Genomic DNA, 14,511 nt, shown 5'->3' with positions numbered 1-14,511 from the left:
TTAAGGAAACATTAAGATTACCACAGCCAAAGTACTGGCTTCATATTCAGTCATGTCAGCCTGCAGAAAATGATGCATTTAAAAGTATTCAAGCAAGGAACCCACATCACATTTTTCTCCCAACCTTTATTTTAAGAATAGTGACATTTACCATCCTTCATAAACTGGCCTATTCACTGATGAGACGAGCCTCCATCTTGTTGCCTGGTTTAGAAGCGTGCTGTCCCTCGCTGTCCCTCACCCTGCAGATGTCCTGACACAGTGGAAGGCAGCAGCTCGGAGAGGCCTGCGATGGTGGGACTCATCACCTCGCATCTACCCCCCCACCCCACCACGACCCACCCATAATCTTGTGCTATGAGAAAACAAATTAACACCAACCCCTCACACTCTGGTCCGGAAAAAAACAGAACAACGTTTCACATTTCTTTGGTGTCCTCCATTTGCTGAGCGCCGTGGCAGATAGGAACATGTGGTGTTAATACTGCTATGAAAACACATGCTGTGAGATTCACACTCAGATCAGAGTGATAAGCAGGGAGACACGACCCACTGCATTCTGGGAGTCCAGCAGAGTCAGGCGAGTCGCTCCATTTCACCGAGCAGGCATTCTGATTCAATATACTACAGCCACATACCCTCTGACTGATCAATAATATCAGATATAAATATTAGATAATATAAAGAGGATGGGGAAAAGTGTATAAGAGCAGGGAGGAGGTGTGTGAACAGGCCGGGGAGCAAAGCGTGTGCTAATGCTTCTGGGTAATATAAGAAGCCCAGCAATGGTGCATCATCACTGTACCAGCTCCAGACAGCATTCAGCCTGCTTCCTCTTAATGCCAAAATGACGTTCAGTCTGTCCAGGAAAACCAGCAGCGTCAGTGTCTCATTTTACAGATATTTACGGCGACGATGCGTCTGTGGAATTGCAGACAAGCTTGAGTGGACGTGGAAACGGTTAGCGAATGCACACTGCGTCCTGCAGGAGATGGGCGGGGCCTTGCAACACGAAACCTAAGAGTATCAGAAGGCAGAGCCTTCTACCACATGGGGCTAGACAGCTATCTTGGAGCAGTAGAGTGCATGAGATACACCTGCAGGGTTTTACGGCGCCCTCTTCAGGAACAGAAATGATGCATGTGGTTCTGTGACTTGAAGAGTTGAATACTCAGGTCAAATTATCCATGCAAAGAGGTCTATACAAACCAACACACTGAGCAGGGATGATCAGTGTGTACCAGAGTGCCACCTTGCTGAGGGACGCCTTGTGGGGACAGGAAGGGACGGGTGGGGACAGTGCCGAAGCTGGGGTGGGCAGCGGGAAGACAGCCAGCAGGAGAATGGAGGAGCTGTCCCAGTCATTCAGAGACCAGCAGCTTCACTGCAGCTTCCTCCTCTTGGGGCGTAAACGGCGCTTTCGCTGCCTGAATAGGTGCCGGAAGTTGACGAAGAGACCTGAGAGGGAAGAAGGTCCACCAGCATTTAGGGACACATGCATGTTGGCTTGTTATGCCAACTGCCAGCCACAAACGTATGGGACAGCCAGCCAACTTACCCAGGAACATGAGCACGAGGTAGATCTGCAGCGAGTAGGAGAAGCTCAGGGAGTTGCCCAAGCTTTCGGGAAGTGGGATGCTGAAGAGACGCGTCTCATCGAAGATGGGCAGCGACTGGATGACGGCCACCGCTGGGGGAGGGGGCCACAGGCTCATTAGAGTCACGGTCACCGCATCACCAAGCGAATATGCAGGATAAGCAGGTGACACTGACCTTCTGCCAGCACCCCCATAGGGTACAGAGGGATCCAGAGAGAGTAGCGGAGCCAGGTGAGCACGCTCCACTCCGTGCTGATGCAGGCCAGCATGTAGTATGGGTACCTACAGCAAGCAGAAAAGCTTAACGCACTGTCCCACAAGCCACAGGCAACATCCTCTGCACACTCAACGTCTCTCAATTGGCTCAACGTGAAACCTAGCACCTTATAAGAGATAGCCTAATGCTAAGCCTATCCGCAACGCTGACCTTAACCCGAAGGTTGACCCGGACCTCACCTGAAGATCTCGATTATACTCCACAGGTAGAAGACGAAGAAGACCACCGCTTTGTTCTGCATGTCCTCCAGGCTCCCAAAGATGACGAACAGGATGACGTTCCTCCCCACCAGCTGCCCACGTGTCACGACGGGCACAAACAAACGAGAGGCTCGTGTTCAGACGCATGGCTGGCAATCCCATAGAAACAACCTACATGTTTCAACTATCGTATGATACGAGTGTGAGACCTGGCTGACATTTGTATAGCATATCCAGCTGCCTGAGCTTCGCAAAGGACGTATCACTCTCACGATGTGATCAGAACTGCCCCATTAAGGAGAGGATCGCTTTCACATTGCATGCTCCCTGAAGTAGCCTCTTGGCTCACCACCACCCCGTGGTATAAGAGGGATCATTGACAGATGGGTGAACGGATAGATAAGCTGCACACTAATAATGTTCAATACTTAACTAAGCTGCTCGTGATATGACCCAAACAGTTTCCAGGTATGACTATGCCTCACTACCCACAATGCCCTGTGAGAGCAGTGCCCTCATTCTGCAGGTTCAAACCTGGATAAGCGGTGGCATGAGTCCCGTTCTGACGATACCCAGGGCGGGATTGACGACCTCTACCACAGCCAGGATCTGGCAGAAGTACATCATATCAGCAATGGTGTGGAAGGTGTCATAGAGGGAATCTGCGAGGAGAAGAGAGGCCCATCAGCTTGTTTTGATATACCTTTCCAGTACAGCACACACTTTCTCCCTGTTGCACATGTAGCACAGATCCTGCCCTGTCCTTCATCCTTCAAATAGCTCCTGTGAGTTCTCGTAAGAGATCGGCACAAGGTCTCCGCAGGGTACGTGACCTCCAGCTGCCACGGCAACAAAACACAGATGCCCCCAGAGTATCGGCAGCCTAGATAAACGATAGACACAGATGCCATGAACCCTCACCCTGTCCCAGGATAAAGAGGCGCACGGTCATGTTGACGAAGATCCAAGAGAAGCCCAGGAACTGCACCAGGTTGTACATGAAGAGGTAGCCTCTTTTCAGGCCTAGGTAGGCTGGAAGGACACCGGGAGAAGGGAGTCGTATTTGCTCACACGCATCAAGACATAGAAGTGGGGCCGCATTCACAGTCACACGCCGAGGTTACTCACGATCCTTGGGAGACCGAGACTCCACAGAGATTTTGTTGATTTTCTCCTCCTTTCAGGGAAACAATCATTAGCTTTGACAGTGATGACCCAGGACAGCAATGCACTTTTTTAAAGTTTGCCCCTGAACATTTTTCATTGTATGTTATTTAGAACATGCAAATACGCCACTGAAAAATTTGTTATATTTTAAGTGACGGCTGAATTACACATCATGAAGTATCATTGTAATAAGTCAGACCCCCCTACAGGACCAGAGACTTGGACGGGGGGGGGGGCGGACACCTTGGCATGGAGCTCCATCTCCGCATCGGATTCTTCCATCCAACGGTCAAAGTCGGGGGCCAGGAAGACGGGCTTGCGTTCCTGCAGCGTTAGGCGGTCCCACCATGAGTGCTCCTGCTTCCTGACTGTGATGTTCACCTGACGCTGAGTGGACCTGTGAGTTACCTGAACACAAACACATGCACAGGCCGGTGTTCAGAGACCTTGTACTGACACTCAGACACCAACACACACATCATGTTAAGAGAGTAGCAGAGACACATCAGCAACAGCCACGGCTTACAATCGCTCGTACCTGGGGCTCGACTGGTTCCAGGAACTCCAAGCTGAACTCATACTCATTGTCTCCCTTCGCTCCATGACCCTGGGCTGGAAAACAGGACAGTGAGCAAACATTAAAATTACTTGAGAACGATATCTGTGTGTATTAATCTAAATATAGCCGAATGCAAATCGAGCTTTCGTGCACATCAGACATTACCTCTGAAGTGAAGAGTGTTGTCATGCACGCTGATATCGAGGTTCTGCAGAAGAAAACACACGGTCAGTGACTTAGCAAAGGCGACGAGATACACGGGGGAACAAAGAAGGAGAACACAGCCTCCGGCCCTCTGCGCCTTGCCCAGCACATACATCCATATCACCACAAAATCGCTTAAAAAGCTTACAGTTACTACACTGTACATGATAAGAGGAACTGTAGGAAGTTGCTTAATTTCACAAAGGTCTCAACTGATGCAAGTTGCTACTATTAAAAAACTCCCCAGGCTGCCATATGTTATAGAGCTGCCCTTACAGTCTTCAGCATTCATCTGAAAGAATGTCTCCACAACTGACCCACTATGCACAAGGTATAACATACTCATATATGACGTTACCATCTGCAGACATTCTTAAGAATGGTACATTCATAACGGTTGATTCAATGAGCTAATATTGCTAGTCAGCTTAGCTGCGAAACCATGACCTTCGCAATTAAAATCAGGCATTTAAGACCAGCAAAGGCATATTTTTAAAGCTAAGGAGAGCTCAGTGGGCTCCATCTTTATTTAAAACCTGCCATATGATCCCCACCACAGGATGACAACAAGGAGGAGTCTCCTTTTGAAATGCAAATAGAGAACCCTGCCACAACAGGGCGTTGCATGGCCCAAGTTGCAGAAAAACACCGGCAACCTGCCTCGAGCCTGCTGCCGCACCAGAGCACCAGAGGTTCCCTGTTCAGCACTATTATTTAAATGAATAAGGCCTGAACATAACAACCTGTTTGCATAAAATATACATACGGGCACCACCTGTTTTTGCAACGAAATACAGCCGTTCAAATGGCGGTTCATATTTCCAAGCAGGTGTCAAGTGAACACAGTGCCACAGATCAAGCTCTTCCATAAAGCAAGGGTTTAACAGAACATACACTGATGCGTACGACTCGATAATATTAAATAATCAAACAGGAAGATGCCTGTAACACGACACATTCTAAATACTTAAAGATTAACACGTGACACTGCATTAATACCATAGCTATTTCCTTAACTTCACATGTTTTGTCCAATATCAAATTGCAGCTCTGTTTATTTAACACTGGCGTACTGTCGGACCTTTGGCCGGACCGCTGACATTACAGGACACAGACACGCGCAGCGCCCACGCAACACGGACACGCGCAGGTCCATGCAGCCTATATTAAAATATAGAGAGTAAACATGGCTCTTCGGCAAAACTGCATTAACCCTTCTGGTTATAAATTCGTGCTGTTCAGATGACCGTCCGTCTAACAGATTAGTGTTTTTTCACCGTTACACTTTCTGCCAGCAGAACATGTTTGTCCAGCTGACTTTTCCGAAAAAAATATTTTATGCACGCTTTGGAGAGAGCCAAAACCGGACATTTTTTTATTTTAATATTCAATTGAGATAGCGATATGTTTTAAAAGAATCAAGTCAACCCGATGGGACTTATTAAACAAACTTTTTGGCATTTTTACAGAAGAGCGGCAGTATAATGACATGCTTATACTTGTTGTGCTGCAAAGATGATGGACGCCGAAGAGCATGTAACGCCCTCCCCCTATGTTACTGCTCTAGCTGGTGATCAAGAGAGAGCTGCTGCCTCCTCGTCAGCTGACATCGACATTACAATTTAAAACAGAGTTATGCGCCCAGGGAGGCGGTTCGCCTGCCCATGCCCTGCCGGGTCCGGCTGCTCTCTCACCGTCACCATCACCTTCACATACCTGAGCGTCGCTCAGCTCCACGCGCAGGTAAATCTCGCCGTGCCGCTGAGCCCAGTAAACGTGCGGGGTGAGCGTCTGCATCGTGAGCTGGAGGAAATGCCTAGAGTTATTTTAGTCAAAATAAAATAAAAAAAATGAATGGGGTCATAAAGCACACCAGCAGGATAAGCCGTATCGAAGGATCAACGGGAAGCTGCCCAGAACATTCCGCAAAGCCAGCGTGCGCGCCCTCGACACCTCGTGCAGCGAACGGGCTCGTGCACTGGCGCTTGGAGAGCCCCTAGGCGGATACAGCCACGTGATCAGGAAGCGGGGTTCAGATTGGGCTTAGAAGATACGGAAGATAAACTCAAACAATATTATGCCTGTGTTACAGAGGCACAGTGACATGCGGCACAGGAGTATTTCCGGTTTAAAAGTATCCATTTTCATTAAGAAGAATTCTCAAAAATATATATATTTTAGTAAATTTTTTCCCACCTACAGAGCAAAATATAATACTTCTGGGTGTTAGGGGTTGCCACTGGACCCTTAGTACCTGTTTAGATCGCTTGTAGACTTCTCAGTTTTCTCTATGCTGCCCTTAATATATTTTGACGTGCATGTGTCCTGTGATGGATTGGCATGTTGTCCAGGGTGTATCAAGCCTCATCCCTACCTGGAATGGACTCCAGTATGAGACAGATGTGCGGTGTGTGTGTGATGGATTGCCATCCCATCCAGTTTAATCTCGATCATGCACTGGATGTGTGGTTTCAGTAAAATTAGTGAAAGAAAAAGAATTATAAGGGTTAATGAGTCCTATCAGGTGTATCCCTACAGAGTGTTTGGTCCCTGTATAACCATGACTGTAGGCTAGGCACAGCTTCAGCTCCATTATGAAATTTGCTGATGAAATCACCATCGTTGGTCAGATCAGCGATAACAATGTGATGGCAGACAGGGATAAGGAGCAGCTCCTGACAAAATGGTGTCAGGACAATAATCTCTCCTTGAATATCAACAAAACCAAGGAGCTGGATGTGAATTATAGGAAGCAAGAGGCAGACCAGAGTCCAGTTCAGGCTGGAGCGGTATAGAGGGCACGAAACCTCAGATCTCTTGGCATCCCCCTCACTGAAGGCGTCAGATGGATTGAACAAGCAGCGACTGCTATAAAGAAGCCCCACCGAAGCCTTTACTTACTCAGACATCTGCCAGCAATTCTGGATGTTTACCACACAGGCTGCCTCAGAAAAGCCCAGCATATTATTTCACACCCCAGCCATCCAGCAAAATCACTTTTCTCTCTCCAGCAGAAGATGCTACAGGTTCATGAAGACTCACACTGCTAGACTCAGGAACAGGGTCTTTCCATGTGAAATCATCACACTTTCAGGCCTCATCGTCACGGATTTTAACGAAACTTATTTTGGTCTCATAAGTAACTCATGAAACTGAAATTGGCCACGTCTGGGATCAATACTGAAGAAGATTTAAGTGAATAAAATTGTAACTTTTTTTGTGGGGGGGGAGCTATGACTTTCACTGGCTATATCTACCTTAATGTAAGCTGCACAGTAGTGGTCTTTATATTGTTTTAAAGCTATTGTCCAACTCTATAGATTGAACAAATAATATGCCATCCCCATTTGAATAATTACTATGTATTAACCGATTAAAATATTCAAAATTCAACAATAAAAAAACATATATATATTTTTTTTATTTTTTAATATTTAAATATTTTAATATTTTTTATTAAAGCTAGATCATAATGTCATCTCCAGAAAATTTGGTCTTTGGTTTTTAAGGTGTGATATCGTGACTTAAATGTAGCATCACATGGTTTTATATTACTAATGGGCAGCCAAATTGACATAAAATCGTATAACAAGCACGGGTGTAAGTAATAACATTAATTAAGGTTACTATTATTATAATAATGCATTATTGCATTCAAATGCTTTCCTTGCCCTAGTAGCCTAAAAGCCTATCTAGTTTGTTTATTTCTGTTACTTTTTCAGGTTTTTAACAAATGAAGGCCCTTTGTAGTAGGCCAGTGTCTAGTCAAACTGTAAACTAAAGAGGAAAATAAACTATTCTGATTGGACCATTACAGTTAAACTTTTGCCTAAACCGGACAGACAATTTGGTTCCCAGGGCCGCTTTTAGCTGTAGTTTTGTTCGGTTATAATGGACATGCAGGCTCCGCCTACAAGGCGCCTGGCGTGCCGGTGACACCCAGCACTGAAATCTCCCTCAGTACAGATCCCAGACACGGCCAGTTTCAGTTTCATGAGTTACTCATGACCAAATCAGCATGCCAAGTTTCATTAAGATACGTAACGATGAGGTCCGAAAGTGTGATGATTTGACATAGAATGACCTGGCAGTTTCTTTATAACGGCAATATGACTGCTAAATACGCAGTTAATCTATTTTTGCACTACAGTTTCATGACCTGTGAATAACTGACCACGCACATCAGTTCTAATTCAGTACCTTGCATGCCGTTGACTGGCTTACTGGGTATTTACAGTGTATGTTGTTGTATATGGTGTCGATCCTCCTGGTGCCATGCCCCCTCATTTACCTCGTGTTAATTCCTGATTGTTATCAGCTGTTTCGTGTTGTTTCTGCTTAGTCCTGTGTATTTAGTCTGCGCTCAAGTCTGTTTCCCCAGTCCAGTCATTAATGTTGCTGTGTTTGGGAGTCTACTCCCGTAATAAACCCTATTCCTTTGCCTGCTTGCCAGCACCCGACGTAACATATGGTGTATATTGTATGTTTATTGTACCCATTGTATGTATATTGTATTTCATTGGTGTAACAATAATACACTGGGCTGTGGGGCAAAAATAGATCATGTCCCTCCTTCCAAATTCACACTTAGGGCCTGTCTACGCCAGTGGCAGCAGTTGCAAATGATGAAATTTAAGTAGCCTCCACATATCGTACCCATCATGCACTGCAGTAGTTAGCAAATTCCACAAACATCCTTTTTTCATTAAATACTCACCTCAGAGTTTGACTACAAACCATTATAAACTATTACATTTCAAAATTGTTTTAAGTATTGTGCCAAATATTTTTGTATTATAGCTCCCACCATAATGAGACTGTATACATAAAACTGAGAGAGATAAAAGTAGTATGTCACAAAGTCTAGCAATATGTGTTACATCGGTACTTAAATTTTTCTTAATATATTTTAGAATAGAGTAAATGCTCTTTACCTCCCTGAAAAGCCCACTGGCATCCTTTTTGGTTACCAAACCACCCCTAATTGTATTCATGGCCGGTGTAGTTGATTGTGGCCTGGGTTAGGGGCTGCTTAATTCTGTAGGGAGAAACACAAAAAAGAGTTTCATTGCACTTGTACAAATAACGATAATGTTACAATCTTTGAATCATATACATTCATTTAAAATTCATTTTAAAATGTGCTTAGAGTTACCTATTCACCAAACAACCACTGTGGAAAATGTTTCAGCCTTTAAACATTACTTAATTGTATGTTAATGAATAGATAAATGAGTAATCTGAAGTGATATTTATTCTAAATTAAAATGCAATCTATAAAACACACAAGACATCAATAATGAAGTCCTTGTGAATTTAAAATACAGCCTTGCATCGACTAGTGTACGCATTTGGGACCACTGGGTACGACTCAGACTGGGTGCCTCTCAGCATTGTAACTGTCCATCACATTTACATTACTGTATGCATACTGTATTACAAATTTGATATGGCCAGTGGATCACTATATGGCTGGCAGTACTGCCCATTCTCTTGGCCCTTTTATCTTATGCGATCGATACACCCAATAACATCGTACGACGCCCACTTTCAGGCGTCTCCTGATCAGTGTGTATTATGTACTATGAACTGCTGACATAAATCCAATGGAACGTGACTCTGCAAATGTAACTCAACATAAGACTGTAATATAAATGTGCGGATCTCTTACTGTTTCTTGTGGACCCCGAAAAAAGCGATGTCAAGTGTAGCCTGTTAATTTTACTACGCGAGGATGCTTGTAAACCACATGTCTGCAGTAGCCCGACATATCAGGGTGAAGTTACTGTAACCCCATTTTCCCATGATGCAAATCTCTGAATTGTTCAAGCAATCATATACGATTCGAACAATATTCAGTTTTATCCCATAAGCTGGCGCACTCGCTATTATAAAATATTAATAATCAATATATATATATATGAGCTGCAAATTCTGCCGACTAAGGCACTCTTTCCCCATATCAAATATTAACCAAAACTGTTTTGCGATGGTTCAAGAGTCGATTAAGCTGAATGTGACTGTCTTTATATTCTTTTACCAACAGGGGGAGACAGACGCCAGATAATCTATTTGTTCTGTGTGTGACGTGGGGAGATGAATGTGGCTTTTAAACTGGTAAGTCTGCATGAATGAAGAAAATAGTTTGAGATAATATATTAGAAACGCATTACGGATCTCCCAGGACAATTAATCATTGAAATACCGTGTACTGAGTATTGACTTAGTTGACCTGTGGGCGTCGTGAGCAGTTCCACACGACAGCAGATGATTAACCTTCTTGCCACTGTATTCACTTTGATTGCAAGAATTAGCCATTTAGATCAATGGAGTTTATCTAATCAGTAACACTTTACTTGAGGCGGCACAAATAATGCAGTAGTACACTCTTACTTAATGTACTAATTATCCAGAAACTAACCATCAGTTACTTACTGATCTCATGTTTGTTCAGTCATAATTGTTCATGTATTTCATGTAGTTACCATATTTGTTCATGATTTGTACTTTAGCAGTAATTGAGTTCCTAAGTTACTTGTGCCCCCTCAAGTAAATTAAGTGTAATCTAATGATGATGTATCTCTCAGACTAGGATTATGAAATGTTCAGCATTTAGAACAGATCTCGTTTCAGATTGACAAAGATAATTTTTCTCCATAAGTTCACACATACCAAGACCCTCATGCAGTGTCATGAAGGTGAAAGCTTAATGTCCCTTCACTTACTTTAACCCTAAATGTAATAACAGACATGCGTCTGTAAAAGTTACTGTGTAATCAAATTGTGACTAACATCTGCATCCATGGACAGCATTCCCGATAGTTGCTGGGTGGTGCCAGTGTTTGGCAATCGACTGTAAAATGGCCAGCAATGCCCATTGATCCTGATGCCCACTGATCCTGATGCCCACTGATCCCGATGCCCACTGATCCTGATGCCCACTGATCCCAATGTCCACCTCTCAGTATCAGAACATTCACCTTTATTTAGAAAGTTGTATCACTTGCTAGTTTGTTAGTCTAGAATCATTCTTGATCGTTGTTCCGACGCCATCCCCCGATGAAACTGTTGTCATCCCATCCAATGCTCATCAGCAAAGCGAAAGAAATATATCTCGACAACAGTTTCTATCATGCTATAATACAATTTCACTTTTTATTATTAGCAGGACTGATGGTGATAGTTAATAAGTAGGCCTATAATTAAAATCATGGTCTTGAAAATGTATTTTGTGTTTTTCTGGACTGTCTTAACTTGGTCTTTCTTGCCTCCCTCAAATTCTACACCTTAACTCAGGCTGTACACTTGAAGGTCCACATCAGAGGTCACCAACCTTTTTGAAACTAAGAGCTACTTCATGGGTACTGAGCCATACGAAGGGCTACCAGTTTGATACACTCTTTTTAAATCATGTATAATACACATGTCTTAAATACTTATTTTTTAGATATTGCCATTTTCAGATCTGTATAAATGCAAATGTGATTAAAGAAGAATAGCAACAGGATAAAATAAAATTTTAGACACTGTTCACTAGTGAGTTGTGCTATTTTTAGAACAGGTCCGCGGGCGGGACTTATGTGGTGCTTGGGGGCATCCTGGTGCCCACGGGCACCATGTTGGTGACCCCTGGTATAGGTTTTCACTCAGGCTGTACCCTTGAAGGTTTAGATCTTGACTCAGACTGTACTCTTGAAGGTTTTAAATTGGACTCGATATAAATAGCCTCACCCCATCATTACTGCCTTGCATTTATGCTACTCTTACTGTTTGTCTTGTGTGCTGTTACCCTGTGTCTGTCTGCAGAAAAGTAAGCATCTCAATGTACTCAGTATTAGTGTCGGACATATGTGATGGAATAAACACAAAACAAAACTGTGTATGAATATAAACCTCATTGTGTAATTAGAATGATCGTTCTGCAGTGTGACCTCCATGATCTGCCCCCACTCGTCGTGTAAGCACCTGCAGGGATCCCCTTGTTGTTCCCCTCCAAAGCTCTGGAGGGCGGGGCGGCCTGTCAGGGAGCCTTTGGAGAGCTGCAGTGGGGAGGAGCTCCAAGTCTGATGCAACTCTGTGGCAAATGAAGCTCGTGGCTCAGGATGCGGGTGCCAGGGACTCCGCCGCTGCAGGGCTGGCTGTCTCTTAGGGCTTCCAAATTCCCCATCACAGAGGAACACGTACATGACACAAATGTTCATACTTATGAACCCTGTTGGTGGCAGCATCGTTCTTTTGACTGAGTGAAATATCACTGCTGTGTTTATGGTTTGCAGTCATTTCATCCCGCATTCAGGATTCATTAGTTGCTGCTCTGCACTTCCTTCAGGCTGTTGTGTGTATTTAAAATGTCTTCTGTGTGGCTTCTGGCCCCGGTGATTTGCTACATTTCCTACATGGGGGGGGGGGGGATCTCACGCTACTCTGTGCTGCTGTGTAGGTGACATGACAGTACAGCCCCACTTGATGTGCCCTCAGAAACTGAGCGCATCCCTGTGTTTTCAAACCTGTGGAATAACGCAGTAAAATGGCACTTGGTAAACATACCCTAAGCTGACCTTTGATCACTGCAGAGCCTATTTCCAGTCTATTGCTTATATTGATTTAATTGTTGGCAGGTTTTTCTCCCAGGCCTGGGATATTACTGAGCCCTCCAATGCCTGAAAAAGCTAACATTTTATACAGAGTTATGAAAATGATTAATCAGCATCATAATAACCACCTGCCATCCATCTTCTGATGAATTATCCAGTACAGGGTCGTGGCCGGGGGGGTGGGGGGGGGGTGCAGCCTGTCTCAGGCAGCATGAGGCACAAAGCCATGCATGGCAGCTCATCAATGGGCTCACACACTCTCATTACTACCACACCCACCCAGAGTCTTTGGTTAAACACTGGGAGAGCATGTCAACTGCACTAATTCAGAGCCGGAACCGTGCATCTGGAAGGGGTCACCGGCACACCGGCCCATGTGCAACTGCCCAGGAGAACTTTATAAATGAAGGACAGGCACAGAGGAAACGAAGAAAAGAGCAAACTGCAGACAGTGCAGGGATCAGAGATTCAGTGACACACCCCATTGGTCCAGATAGTCGTCCATTCTAAGGGAAGCTAAACCATCGTCTGAGCATGAACCCAGCTTCATTGGTTCAAGCCTACTGTCTCTGCATCTTGGGTGACCATCCCAAAAACAACCTACTGTATTGTTGGGCCACATAATCTGTAACCTGCATCTAATAGTCCTCTGACAGCCCAGCAGCTAATAAAGCAGCTTCTCCGGACAGTCAGTAAATTGGGGTGCTGTGTACAGAACGAGGAGAAGATAAAAAGTAAGTAAACGCAGCAGGAAGAGAAGAAAGCATCCGTTATACTGTTAGTTGTCTGCCACAGTTTGCACTTGGTTCCCCACAAAAATGTTTGGATGCTTCTAGGATTATTCTCCTTCAAATTACAGACTCCAAGAAAAAACAAAGTGTGGGTGAGCTTTCAAAATCTTATGAGAAGGAGGGAAGAAGGAGGTTCAGACAGAAGCTGCTGATATGGCTGCAGGTCCTTCGATAATCAGGGCCATAGCCAGGATTTTTAAAATACCAAAAAATACAAAAGTGGTAGCCCTTCCTAGGCACGCCCTGTAATAGATCATGGTTATTGGAGTTGAAGAAAAAATACCTTCAATGTTCTCGGTGGTGGGTACAGGCACGTCTATAATGAATCTGTTTAGCTGGCTTATGAAGGCCAAACTTTACCAATTCTTGGAAAAGCTAAGTAATGACTTTGAAGATTGTGGGTAACCTCACTATGTTATGAATACAGAGAATATAACTCGAAACCTGCAGCAAGAGCTCTTTGACAGCCAGAGACAACATTACATTTTTAACCAATTCCTAGATCCAAGATTCCTTAGTACAGGTTCTCAATTTGAGTGCCCATGAAGTTCAGGAAAAATGGAACAACACTAAACCTTAAGACTCAGGAATATTTCAAAGATTTGCATCAGTCTCTATGTAAGCAGATTCCCAAACCTGTCTCCTATTTCAAACACAAAGAATCGAGAGACTGACTATCCAACCTGGAGAGTGTAGGAACCCGCATCTGAAGGACAGCTATGTTTGCAGTATAATGACCTCTCAGTAACTCGTCAGCCATTTACCCCAGTGTGCTTAATACATTTCTCCCTGGGCATGTGTCATGGAGTGCTTAGTGAGTTTTTATAGGCAATGATCACTATGAGGTAGGGGGGATGGACGGAGCACCGAGTCACAGATGGAGTGTGTTGCACATTTTGTGGTGGTGTGTGTGCTCAGTGTGTGTGCTCAGTGTGTGTGCTCAGCCTCTATGCCTATGATCAGAAGGTTACTGGTTCGAGCTAAGCCTCGGGAGAATAGTTATGCCCGATCGAGGCCCATAACCTCTGACCCCACCAGTTCCCTGAACACTGCCCTCTTGCTGTGACCAGCAAGCTTGCACTCACCTGTATGAAGAGTAAGATGAGGGAAAGAGAATTTCC

At 44.4% G+C, this 14,511-nt stretch overlaps 1 protein-coding gene across 2 annotated transcripts; it reads right to left on the bottom strand.

The window, feature by feature from the left end:
- Nucleotides 1-106: 106 nt before the first annotated feature.
- Nucleotides 107-5,987, bottom strand: hacd3 (3-hydroxyacyl-CoA dehydratase 3). Of its 2 annotated transcripts, none has more exons than XM_049031250.1 (11): nt 5,722-5,987; nt 3,967-4,009; nt 3,781-3,854; nt 3,486-3,650; nt 3,204-3,252; nt 2,997-3,107; nt 2,610-2,737; nt 2,055-2,167; nt 1,774-1,880; nt 1,559-1,690; nt 107-1,458 (listed from the first exon to the last, which is right to left on the bottom strand). In XM_049031250.1, exons 1-11 carry the CDS (start codon nt 5,800-5,802, stop codon nt 1,382-1,384), a joined length of 1,080 nt encoding a protein of 359 aa, XP_048887207.1. In that variant the 5' UTR covers nt 5,803-5,987; the 3' UTR covers nt 107-1,381. The 2 variants fall into 2 exon arrangements, with proteins under 2 accessions (XP_048887207.1, XP_048887209.1); XM_049031252.1 differs by lacking the exon at nt 5,722-5,987 and adding an exon at nt 5,005-5,086.
- Nucleotides 5,988-14,511: the final 8,524 nt, after the last annotated feature.

The sequence above is a fragment of the Brienomyrus brachyistius genome, chromosome 11, assembly GCF_023856365.1.
Source record: "Brienomyrus brachyistius isolate T26 chromosome 11, BBRACH_0.4, whole genome shotgun sequence".
Classification (NCBI taxonomy): Eukaryota; Metazoa; Chordata; class Actinopteri; order Osteoglossiformes; family Mormyridae; genus Brienomyrus; species Brienomyrus brachyistius.
This window is presented reverse-complemented; position numbering and strand designations above follow the sequence as displayed.

Coding starts and splice junctions, on each gene's coding strand:
- hacd3 (XM_049031250.1), bottom strand. CDS start 5,802: ATGCAGACGCTCACCCCGCACGTTTACTGGGCTCAGCGGCACGGCGAG. Junction 3,855..3,966: donor CAACACTCTTCACTTCAGAG/GTAATGTCTGAT, acceptor CCTGTTTTCCAG/CCCAGGGTCATGGAGCGAAG. Junction 2,168..2,609: donor TCATGCCACCGCTTATCCAG/GTTTGAACCTGC, acceptor ACACGTGGGCAG/CTGGTGGGGAGGAACGTCAT.